The sequence below is a fragment of the Triturus cristatus genome, chromosome 6, assembly GCF_964204655.1.
Source record: "Triturus cristatus chromosome 6, aTriCri1.1, whole genome shotgun sequence".
NCBI lineage: Eukaryota > Metazoa > Chordata > Amphibia > Caudata > Salamandridae > Triturus > Triturus cristatus.
Window position 1 is genome coordinate 1,483,416,288 of NC_140589.1, and position 12,645 is coordinate 1,483,428,932.

General features: G+C 49.3%; 1 protein-coding gene across 1 annotated transcript in view; it reads left to right on the top strand.

Annotated features, from left to right (window-relative positions):
• The window catches only part of EML6 (EMAP like 6), an 884,002-nt gene that overhangs the window by 704,292 nt on the left and 167,065 nt on the right, over positions 1-12,645 (top strand). The window contains exon 28 of the mRNA XM_085612599.1: positions 2,329-2,407. Within this exon, the coding sequence (XP_085468725.1) occupies positions 2,329-2,407 (79 nt within the window). The remainder of the gene's footprint in view (positions 1-2,328; positions 2,408-12,645) is intronic.

Below are 12,645 nucleotides of genomic sequence, written 5' to 3' on the forward strand. Positions count from 1 at the left end.
GAACATCTCAAACGCCTCTTTAGAGGATAAACCAGGCAGCTTGGGTCATACTCTTGCCTTAAAAGAATGTATTTATTAATTAATTTTAGGTGTCTTATGGTTCTACACAGTCTCCACGCTACAGGCATCAGCTGGGTTAATTTTGGAAGAGGGTACAACCATTGACAAAAGTCATTGTCAACAAGGGCATGTTGCAGTACGAGTGTTGCATCTCAGATTCCTGTGACATTTAACACCACAGTCTCTCTTTTCACTCAATGAATTTCACTGGTGTGAACAAAAGTCCTGCTCTGATCTTACAACTGAAGAAGTCTATGGTCCGCGAGGGGTTCCACAGCATTGCCTTACCTTTCTGTATTTAAAGGACCAGCTCTACAGTAAAATCCTAGATAATCAAAATGGTGTAGAATTTGTAGACTGAAGGTATTCTCGGGGGGGCGGTGGGGGGACCTTTCTTGTGAATGTGGTCGGTCAGCTATCGGGGCCCTCCATTTTTCTTAATTTAACTATTTATTTTTTAACCGAAATGTGGAACCCCTCCCGGTTACATTCGAGAATGTTAGACACTAACCCTCTCATTCTTATTAATAGACCAAGATACTGTCTTTAGATTGAATACACTGACCAAGCAACCACAGCCTTAAGAATGCACTGCATGTTCAGGCATACATTGCATTTCTGGATATTGCTGATTTACATGCTTTTGGCTTATGTAACACGCCTCCTTAAAACATGCAATTTGTATGGCTGTTGCTTTATGTTACTAAAGTCAATAAAAACAATTTTTAAAAAATGTTTAAAAAAAAAGAATGTACTGCATGAGATCGCAGAACATCTTGTTTAACTTTTAAGGAACCGCTGAAGAGCCAGAGAACTATTTTCCATGAGGTTTAGTCACCATTTAATGGTAGACTATTTACTCTCAAGTAGCACTTTGTTTTACACTTATTTATAGTTACCCATTTAAATCTGGTATAAAAAAGGCACTACATACCTGTTAAAAGGAGAGATAGATAACCACACAATCAAGACCACCTAGGATGAAATTAGTAACTTGTGTGGAAACATGTGGCTGTTGCAGTAGGGCTGCAAAAGAAAACATCGAAGGACAAACTGTGCAACGGAATGTTGATTACAAAAACATATGAGGGTCAGAAGCTGTAAGATGATAGAATTTAGTTTTTTCTGCTTAAAATCCAACAAACTGAAAGTACAAATAAGACTTGAGGGTGGATGGAATCGGCTCACCCAAATATATTGAGCTAGAGTGCTCAGCGAGGCCTCGTGTAAATTGCGCAAACATTTCCTTACAATTTACCGTCAGAAATAAATATGCGAGAATCACAAACTAACTTCCACCAAAACAATATGAGGTATATTATATATATGCAAAGACGCAGCAGTTTTGGAGGAAATCACGAGGAAGTTCCAGAGACATTACACACAATTAAAATAACTTTTTAAATGTCATTATCATTTCTCCCGTAGATAGGTAATTAAACTTATAAATATTCAGATTAACAACATGGTGAAACAAATGGAAGGTGAGTTGATGCATTTACATTGCCGTTTTCAGTGAGTAACCACATTTTCTGATTGTAAATTTTTGGAAAGTGTCAATTGCAGTATTTCATTTGAGCCGGTGGTTAGAGGCGGAGCCCATGGGCACTTATTTTTGGGGCCCGGCGCTTCTGAGCTGGCTTCTGAGCAAAACTTTGGTCCCAGACACTTATCCTTTTTACAAATTAAGTTCCACTTTAAACATAGTCCTCGCATGCTCCGGGAGCCAGTGAAGTGTTCTGAAAGCTTGTTATATGTGTTCATGGCCGGCATGTTTAAACCTAATTTGGCATCCTGGTTTTGGAGCCTTTACAGCCTATCACTTGTTGCCAGGAGGCTAGTGGAAAGAATGTTGCATTAGTCCAAGGGAGCCAACACCAAGCTCTTGGAAGCATAGGTTATTTTTAGTTATACTGTAAAATGGCCAACAGGAGCAACTTTATTCTTCTAATATTTGTGTAAGGCACTATTTGGTTTCAATTTTGATGGTTGTAGAAACAAAATTACCTTGGTCCCAGGGCATCTTGCATCACGTATCGGTGACATTTGAATTTGTACTACACAAAACCGTGTTTGTCAGATATTAGTCAGTACAAATGAGTAGACCCTAAATTGAATCAGTTTATTCAGTACCAATGCTTCAATGCCACAGAAGTCGGAAGAATTCCTGCCAACCAACATCTTTTGTTGGCCCCAGTCACCATTGTTTTTTAAGCCTTGGTAGAATGATCCAAAATTAATTTCTATATTTTGTGTTATTTGTTTTAGACCACCAGTTAGCCGAGCTGTTCCTCAACCAGAAAAACTACAAACGAATAACATCAACAAAAAGAAGAAAGTGATTGAGGTTGGATAAATCTTTGTATTTTCCATTTATTATCTTAATGTCTGCCTTGAAATTATTTACTTCGAACTGTTACTGTAATTGTAGTTGCAAATTGTATTTATATAGTGCTTACTACTCCATACGAGGCGTTGAAGCTCTTCTCGGCGACACTTTTATTCCTGAGATCTACCAACAACATGCCTTCCATTTTAGAAATAGAATAAGCGTGTTCTGAACCCATAAAATACATGCCTAGTTAAGTTAATTGGCATGCTAATTTTATCATCCCAATGTGTACGAATATATACTGTTATGCTCAATATTATACAAATTAAGGCTCTGAACTTTCAATGAAAACTGAATGCGCTTCATAAAATTGTCAGCATGCCAGTTAAAATAATGATGCTTGTATTGTGTGATCAGCGCAGTGTGCAGAAAATCTTGAAACAACTACTTAGATGTTAGCAGAACAAGAATAGGAAATGTAAAAAATATTTTGCCATGCACCATTAACCAAATTTTGTTGCCATTTTTAATGGTATCACTCATGATATTACATATGGCATCACGAATGTCATAACAAATCAGATGATTTGGGGAGGAGTAGAGAGTGATCTTATTCCATCTTCTGTTTCTAGATCCTAAATTCTGCATCTTCAACCTCAAACACTTTGCTCTTTCTTTGTCATCCTTTCCTCTTTCTCTCCTACTTTCATTCAGTTCTTCCTTTACGCTAGCCACCTTCCACATCTCCTCAGTTTTCTCCATATCTCTTTCACTCACCTTCTTTTTCTACCTTTTCAGTCTCTTTTCCCAGCCAACTCTCTCTGTTCCTCATTCAGTCTCCTCTGTTCTTTTCTATTACTGCCCTGTGTCTCTCTCCTACATGTATGCTAACTGAGCAGTGTCATCCTATGCACATATTTTCCCTTCCTTTTGTTACAAATGTAGTTTTGTCCATTGCAAGACTGGTACATAGACTGCAAAAGTGTGTCAACCCAGCTCCACTGCACCCACTTCATGACATGTCAAAGGTGTTAAGGTTTTGCAGCCAAAAAACCTTAAAATGTCCCAGAAAATATAAGATTTATGACTTCTCACATGGCAGCATAGACCTAGGAAACATATCATTCAAAGGTGGAAGAAGTTAAATTGCCTCGGAGACAGAGGGGAAAACTGGTGAAAGATTTTTCCTTGTGGGTCGTGGTAGAGTTATGGAAATGGGATTTCGGACTGATCAGTGATGGGGGCATGATAGAAATGGAAATATAGTAATCCACACTGTTCAGTTTGCCATGTTCTGCCTGGGTCCTCACTGGGAATAGGAATGGTAAGGCTGGACTGCAGTACTAATCTGGTTTGATGCACATAGCTGATCGATGGTTCTCAAGTCTTGCTGACAGGGGGGTGCTGACTGTGGCCCTCTTGCTCTCTTGCTCTCTTGCTACCACTGACTGGCTATTGCGGGCTGGGCTTGCCGGCGATCGTTGATGTGCCGGCCGCCCCCCCCCCCTCCACAATATTTAGAGGAACACTGGGCTTGGCATCGGACGCTGCTGCTGGTGGGGGGTCGCCGTACGCCTTGATCATCACAGGGGGGATGGGCACGTGCAGACCAGGACCTATCGGGGTGCCCCGGTGAAGAGGAGGACGCCCTACCTAGGGCCTGAGGAACCACTCTCAACTCACTGTGGCCCATAGCGCACAACCTGTCCACCCCCGCCCCCCCACGACGCGGTGTGTGTTGCCGGGACCCACTGTGGGGCTGGGTGTGAGGACGGCTCTGGGCACGCCTGACCTTCCTGGGAAGGAGCCTGTGTGGGGCCATCTGGGACAGCATTGCAGCCCCCTGCTTGATCCTCTCTATTTGGCTGCTGTCGGGGAGGCGGCTCCCTCAGAGCTGGGCACTGTTGGTGCGTGCAAGATCGTGGAGGGCCTACATATGCCCATTGGATGGTGGACCTCCGGGCCGGAGGAGAGAACGCCTGTGGCAGTTGAGGGAGTCCCTGCCTGCTGTCTCCCCTGGGCCCATAGCTGGCACTACAGTATCAAGCCACAATGGGCCGCCTCAGGGCCAAGGGGACGGACTCTGCAGCTGCTGATGGCCAGCAGACTGGTGACTCTACACCTGCCACGCAGCCGCTTACCAGCGTCCCTCCCACTGATTTGGGGACCCCCCCGGATAAGCTGGACCTTATCCTAAAGGAGATACGTGACTCACGACAGGCCATTGAGAGACAACTTGGGACGCTAACAACGGGGTTCACCCTCCTTAAAGCTGATCATGACAAGCTAGCTACGATTGTCAAAAATAACAAACTCACTCTACTGGAGTTGGTGCCACAACACAAGGAGCATGGAGCACAGATTGCACAGCTCCAAAAGCAGGTTGCGGGTCTGCAGTAAAGGGCGGATGATGCAGAGGGACGCGCCCGGCGTAACAGCATCCGTATCATAGGCCAGGGGGAAAACTGGTGAAAGATTTTTCCTTGTGGGTCGTGGTAGAGTTATGGAAATGGGATTTCGGACTGATCAGTGATGGGGGCATGATAGAAATGGAAATATAGTCATCCACACTGTTCAGTTTGCCATGTTCTGCCTGGGTCCTCACTGGGAATAGGAATGGTAAGGCTGGACTGCAGTACTAATCTGGTTTGATGCACATAGCTGATCGATGGTTCTCAAGTCTTGCTGACATTTAGATTCAATCTATATGATGATTTAGATTCACGGCCACTTAAACCTGGGGGGAATTGAGGGAGTTTTAAATGGCCTGTACTCTGTAGGAACCAAACCAAGAATAGACTTGCAATTAGAAACTTTCGTAATCAGCATTCCACTTCTAGCATCCCAACGGTGCACTTATTACCAATCTCCCCTTGAGCACTTGCTGCCGGGCTAGCTGCAGCCCTTAATCAAGTATTGCATCTGAAGGCAAACAGGCTTGCCTCTCTCCTGAACAAAGTATTGCCTCAGTCCCACAATGTCTTTGTCCAGTTTCCTCACTGTCTAATTCACAACTAATGCATCCTAAGCACTAGGTAACAGAAGGGGCTCGCTTTTGTACATAATGTATTCCAAGATGGGCGAAGGGGGCGTGGCTGATGGCCGAGCATGGCGGCCGCACAGTAAGTGAGCTCCGCGCCCGGATCTGCTGAATCCTGCATAATCCTGTCGTTTTCGGCTTCTAACCGACTCCAAATCTCAAGTCAAGCGAGACCCTGCAGACCAGGCTGGCAATTGCCCGGTGAAATCGCTGCTGTGCTGCCGGTCCCTCCTGGACACTGAGGTGGACCTGGCTGCTGGGCGCGGGCTGAGGAGCCGGAGGCCTGTCTCCAGGGCCGAGTGGGGGTGTCAGAGGCCAGGACTAGAGCTGGTGTGTCATTCTACGCTCCCGCTGTGAGGCCCCCCCAGGACTGTGGAGGGGGGGCGAGAAGGAGGAGTGAGCGACGCGGGGACCGGGACTGGCCCGCAAACTGCTGAGGCCTGGTTAAAAAGCGACCCTGTCGAGCGGCCTATCGGAAGATCCCCCGGCCGCTCTGAGAGCGTCTGAAGCCCTGTGCTGTGGTGTGCACCACCGCCGGTGAACATACCGTGGACCCGGAGCTGGAGCGAGAGGAGCGGCGCCACAACTGTAGCCGCTGATGCATGCCGGAGACCCTGTAGTACCGGGTAAGAGTGGCGCTGCCTTTGGATCTTCGCTGCGCCTGGGACCCGCTTCGCCGCCTCCCCTCCGGACCGGCGCCTCTGTGTACGTCGGCAGCCTGGGTGCCGCGTGTGCGGATGGAGCCTGCCCCTGGCGCATTTCACTGCCGTCCTCTACTGAAGAACAGCGGCCGCAAGGGGGAGATCACCCAGGGGGGTGCTGACTGTGGCCCTCTTGCTCTCTTGCTCTCTTGCTACCACTGACTGGCTATTGCGGGCTGGGCTTGCCGGCGATCGTTGATGTGCCGGCCGGCCCCCCCCCCTCCACAATATTTAGAGGAACACTGGGCTTGGCATCGGACGCTGCTGCTGGTGGGGGGTCGCCGTACGCCTTGATCATCACAGGGGGGATGGGCACGTGCAGACCAGGACCTATCGGGATGCCCCGGTGAAGAGGAGGACGCCCTACCTAGGGCCTGAGGAACCACTCTCAACTCACTGTGGCCCATAGCGCACATCCCGGCCGCATGCATTACCTGTCCACCCCCGCCCCCCCACGACGCGGTGTGTGTTGCCGGGACCCACTGTGGGGCTGGGTGTGAGGACGGCTCTGGGCACGCCTGACCTTCCTGGGAAGGAGCCTGTGTGGGGCCATCTGGGACAGCATTGCAGCCCCCTGCTTGATCCTCTCTATTTGGCTGCTGTCGGGGAGGCGGCTCCCTCAGAGCTGGGCACTGTTGGTGCGTGCAAGATCGTGGAGGGCCTACATATGCCCATTGGATGGTGGACCTCCGGGCCGGAGGAGAGAACGCCTGTGGCAGTTGAGGGAGTCCCTGCCTGCTGTCTCCCCTGGGCCCATAGCTGGCACTACAGTATCAAGCCACAATGGGCCGCCTCATGGCCAAGGGGACGGACTCTGCAGCTGCTGATGGCCAGCAGACTGGTGACTCTACGCCTGCCACGCAGCCGCTTACCAGCGTCCCTCCCACTGATTTGGGGACCCCCCCGGATAAGCTGGACCTTATCCTAAAGGAGATACGTGACTCACGACAGGCCATTGAGAGACAACTTGGGACGCTAACAACGGGGTTCACCCTCCTTAAAGCTGATCATGACAAGCTAGCTACGATTGTCAAAAATAACAAACTCACTCTACTGGAGTTGGTGCCACAACACAAGGAGCATGGAGCACAGATTGCACAGCTCCAAAAGCAGGTTGCGGGTCTGCAGTAAAGGGCGGATGATGCAGAGGGACGCGCCCGGCGTAACAGCATCCGTATCATAGGCCTGCCGGAGCGATGCGAGGGAACAGACGCTACTAGGTTCATGGAACAGTGGCACAGGGACCGCGTGGCCCCGGAGGGCCTCTCGGATCTTTTCTTCTTGGAAAAGGCGCACAGAATGCTAACGGGCAGGCCGGTGGCGGGAGCTCGCACCCAGCCCTTGATCGTTAAAGTTCTGAATTTCAGAGACCGAGACATCCTGTTGCAAAAGGCGAGGGAGCTGTCCCACATCCAGTATGAGAATCAGCGGATATCCCTGTACCCGGACTACACCGCTCTGGTCCAATGTCAACGTTCCCACTACCAAGACGTGAAGAAAAAACTCAGGGCTCTGAATGTCAAATATGCGCTACTATTCCTGGCTAAGCTGAATGTGATCCATGACCACAAAACACAGTTCTTTGAATCCCCGGACGCGGTGGCAGAATGGCTTGAAATCATGTTCCACTCCGGCGTATCTGGACCCTCTTCGCAAGCGGCTCCTGCCTCTCCGAAGCCACGGCGAGTTCGCAAATCAAAACGCCTACGGGGAGGGCTTGCAGTACAATGTGGGATTCCTGCTCTGGAGCAGGCCCTGCGTGATCAAGCGGAGGCCCTTGAGACAGCCACCAGGTTCGGGGATGAAACCCACCCACCTGTCGGACTCCTCCGATGAAGCATCGAACCATTCAGACTCCGAATCTAGCATTAACTTTTTAGCAATATTACACCCCAGACTGCTGATGGTTATTTGGGATAATGGTTGGCTATGGTCTATGTTGGGGCACGATGTATGGTAACTCTATCCTTTTTGCTCATGGATGTCTTGTACTTAGCAGATCAGGATCATGTCTCTAGTTCTGAAACTGCGAACTGTGATAGTAACAAAGGCGGTCCGGGCTGCACGGAGGTTGTAATGTTCTAACCTGGTTGAGCTGGCTGTAGGCATGCACCCCCCTATAGCGAAAACAACACACACGTTGTTATTGGTTTGCACCGTTGTGCATATGGTTTGGACCAGCAATGTTTGGATAGCTGGCCCGAGTATTGTAGAAGGGAGTTTTGATTTCTTTAGGTTCTGGCCCACCACTTGCGCTCTCCGGAGAATTGCTGCTTCCTCGCTATTGTGCTGGCGCTACATAGAAGTATACCTTAGATATCGATGCAGGACAGCTACAACATGATTACTTGGAATGTGCGGGGACTAGGGTCGGTCCTCAAACGACACAGAGTACACGCACAGTTGAATAGGTGACGCGCACACATAGTATTTCTGCAAGAATCCCATCTGACTGCAGCCGAAGTGGCCAAACCCTGCAAAAAATTGAGAGGTCAGGTTTTTTCCACGTCATATTCTGCATTTGCTAGGGGTGCATCCATATGGGTCAGGAATGGGGTCCCCTTTGAAGCTCTGGAACAACGGGTGGATCCATTGGGCAGATATATCCTAGTGAGGGGCACACTGCATGGCACACAAATAGTCCTTGGCAGTATATATTCGCCCAACTTCGAGTAGGATCATTACCTATTAAGCCTCAACCCGATGCTGGCGCCTTGGGCTGCATGTCCGTGGATACTGGGGGGGGTGACTGCAATGCTGTAATGGACCCCTCCATTGATAGATCACCAGTACAGTCCGCCAGGTGGAGGCTTTGTGTAGCTGGGCTGAGGGATGGGGTCCCGGAGATGTTTGGTGCTTAAAATACCCCACCAGCATAGAATATTCCTTCTTCTCACACCCACACCAACTCCACACCCGCATAGACAGGATTTTTTGTTCCAACCACATCACAACTCAGGTGACGCACGCAACATACTTGGGCAAGACGCTTTCTGACCATAACCCACTGGAGATCTCTCTCAGCTGGGGCAGAATCCCCACCCCAGTTCCTACCTGGAAACTATGGCCCTTAATGCTTGAGGACACATAGACTATACAGCTTACACGAATGCGCAACACGTTGATGCTGATAAGGCTGGCCCGCTATTAGCCCGCATACTCCGAGATGACCCCCCACACACCCCGATCCATGAGATAATCACTAGAAATGGGTACACGGTAAATGCGCAACAGGACATAAATGCAACCTGTTGTGAATATTATCAGGTCTTATACCGGGCGCCCCCCCCCCCCCCATTGGTGGAAGAGGCCCTTGATGCCCTTTTAACAGGTGTGCAGTTCCCACAACTGGACAAATCGGCGCAGGACGCTCTCTCTGGCCCTATCACGAGGACCGAAATCAAGGCAGCCATTAGGAGCCTCCCCCGAAACAAGGCCCCAGGTCTGGATGGCCTTCCGGCCTAATTCTTTGCCACGTTCTCGGATACTCTGGTGCCATAGCTCGAGAGATTGTATAACACCGCGTTGTCCTCGGGGTCACTGCCACCTCCACTAGACAAGCACTAGAAATGTCGCTCCCCAAACCAGGACGCCCGGCGACAGATCTGTCAGGGTACAGACCACTATCCCTACTCACCACCGACTACAAGATATTGAGTAAGGTACTGGCTGGCCACCTGCTTCCATACTTACATAAATTATTTCACCCAGACCAATGCGGTTTTGTACCAGCGCAGAGCACCTCACTTAACATCAGGAGGTTATACCATGTCATGGCAGCCACCCTCCAGGAGAGAGCTAACGCAGGCTATGTCACCTTAGATCTGAGGCAGGCATGCGATACACTCAGATGGGACTGCATGTTCCGAGCACTCGAACGATTTGGTATCCCCCGGACTACTTAAAGTGGGTCAGGCTCCTGTATACGGACCCCATGGCAAGGGCCCGCACAGAATGGCACATCTCGAAAGAGTACCCGGTTGGTAAGGTCACCCGGCAGGGATGCCCTCTATCTCCTCTGTTATTTGTGCTGGCCCTGGAGTCCTTAGCCCTTAGGGTACGGTTATCGGCAGCGCATACGTGGACGACATTATTCTGTATGCCGACGACCTCACCTCTCTATCATCCATCCCAGGCATTTTTGATTCTTTTGCGCAGCTTTCCGGCCTTAGAATTAATGACAGTAAGTCTTATGCCTTCTTTTTCAAACAGGGGGACCGCCCAGAGACGGTTCAGTTTGGCCCTCATTCCTTAACTGTAGCTGCGCATACTTTTCTATATCTTGGTATACAGGTTTATCGATCAGCGCCAGATCTCATTGAGGGTAATCTAGGTAAGGTTATACGCTCGCAGGTCACCTTCTGGTCCTCCCTACCGCTATCGGTGAAGGTCCGAGTAGCGATTTCAAAAATGGAAGTCCTTCCCCGGCTATTATATTTTTTCACCAACCTGCCCGTTGTGATCCCGACCCCGCTGATTTACTCCCTGAACACGACACTTTCGGCTTTGATTTGGGGCAGTGGTCGCCTCCGAGTAGGACTGACCAAGCTGCAGTTGGACACTGATAAGGGGGGACTAGGTGCCCCAGATTTCTGGGCCTACTGGTACGCGAGCCAATTACAACGGCTCTCGTATTGGCTGGCAGGGCGCAACTTACATGAAATAGATTATCCACCTGCCGATGTGGACTGAGGACAGCTTCATACACTGATCCTACCGCAGGCTAAGATTCCGACCGATGCCCCACTGCTATTGCGCACAGCGCTCATTTATTGGAAAAAAGCCACACATTACACACGTAGCTGCCTTCCTTACTCTGACACCACACCACTTCTTGGGATCCAAACCCTCACTGGCCTCCTCACTAAACAGAGACTGCTCCCTTGGGCGGAGGGCGGTGTAGCTACAGTGGGTGACCTATTTGACAACGGCACACTCATGGACCACGATAATTTTGTCCAGAGTAAGGGGGTCACTGATGCATTATATTTACTACATGCCGCACTCCTGCAATATGTAAAGAAACATTTTGCCCCCCCCATAGGGAGGACCCCCCCCGCCATGAAATGGTCTTCATGACCTACCTGATGGGGGACGGCCGTCATCTCACCAAGTGGCTTTACAGAGGCATTACTACCCACACTAGAATCCCGTTATAGGATTTACGCAATAAATGGTCCTTAGACCTGGGGACAGACCTGACAGATCGGGACTGGAGCAGGGCCTTGGCATACCCTAGGAGAATCCCACGGAATGCCAAATTCAAATTCATTCAATACATGGTTCTACACAGGGCATATCTCACCCCACACCGACTGCAACGTATTTTCCAGACCACACAACACTGCTGTCCTAGATGTAAATTAGAGGACGCCGACTTGCTACATATGTTATGGCAGTGACCTGTGCTTACGCCTTACTGGTCAGAGGTATTATCCTTGCTTGCAGCTGCGGTTGGGATCCCCGTCCCGGGCACGCCTGCAGTGTGTCTATTGGGATTGATGCGGCGCCCCAAGGCGCAGAAAGCACAACTTCGCTTTATTGACTTGACTCTACTCCTGACTAAACGATCCATTATGATGAGGTGGAAATCAGCCGCACCCCCACAGCTTCATGGCTGGCATGGGGAAGTAGTGAGATGGGGCAGAGCAGAGAGTGCTTCTATCCGCCAGGAGGAAGCCCGGGGTTTGCGGCAAAAAATGATCTCTTTAGACTGTGACAGTATTCTGGAGGCATTCAAGGCCCTGACCCCACCGCCTGTGCCAGTAGCTCGGAATTAATAACTGTCTTCTTACCTAATCCCTGTTCCCAATGTCCACTATTATCGACTGACTGTGGTCCCTGCATCATAGGGTGCATACATACACTTTGAGCGTTTATGTGCAATCGGACGTAGCTAGTGGAACACTTTGCCATATGAACTGTGAGTGGATGGTGTCAGACAAAGTTGGGGGAGGGAGGGATGCGATAGCTGTGTGCATATACTTCCTGTAGGAGATGTACGTACACTGTACGGTGATATCAATGAAACGTATCAATGTGTATAACTACAATAAGCTGTATTCGATGGGTTGAAAATTGAAAAATTTATAAAATGTGTTAAAAAAAAAAATGTATTCCAAGATGGGCACCCATATACTGTGAGGTATCATAAACATATGAATTTCGTGGGGTGTCAAACTTGAGCCACTATATATGTGATCAATCAATGAGGTACAGAAGGGCTGCATTAGCCTTGGTGTGCCGTGCTCCTATGTGTAGCGCTGTCTTGCTTCATACTGTGATCTGTTTTGGGCCCTAGTCTATTGTGTGTTGCACTAATTTCAATGGACCAGTCACAGTTGAGTCTATTATGATGACACAGGTGATACCAATGCAAAGGAGGACGAAAAATGTATATGGCAACACAGGGAACAGGGGTGTAGCAGATATGCCATCCTTAAAAATGGTAGGGATGATGACTCCAAGAAAAAGCATCATAGATGCCATGTGGTTAGACCGCATTCCAGGGC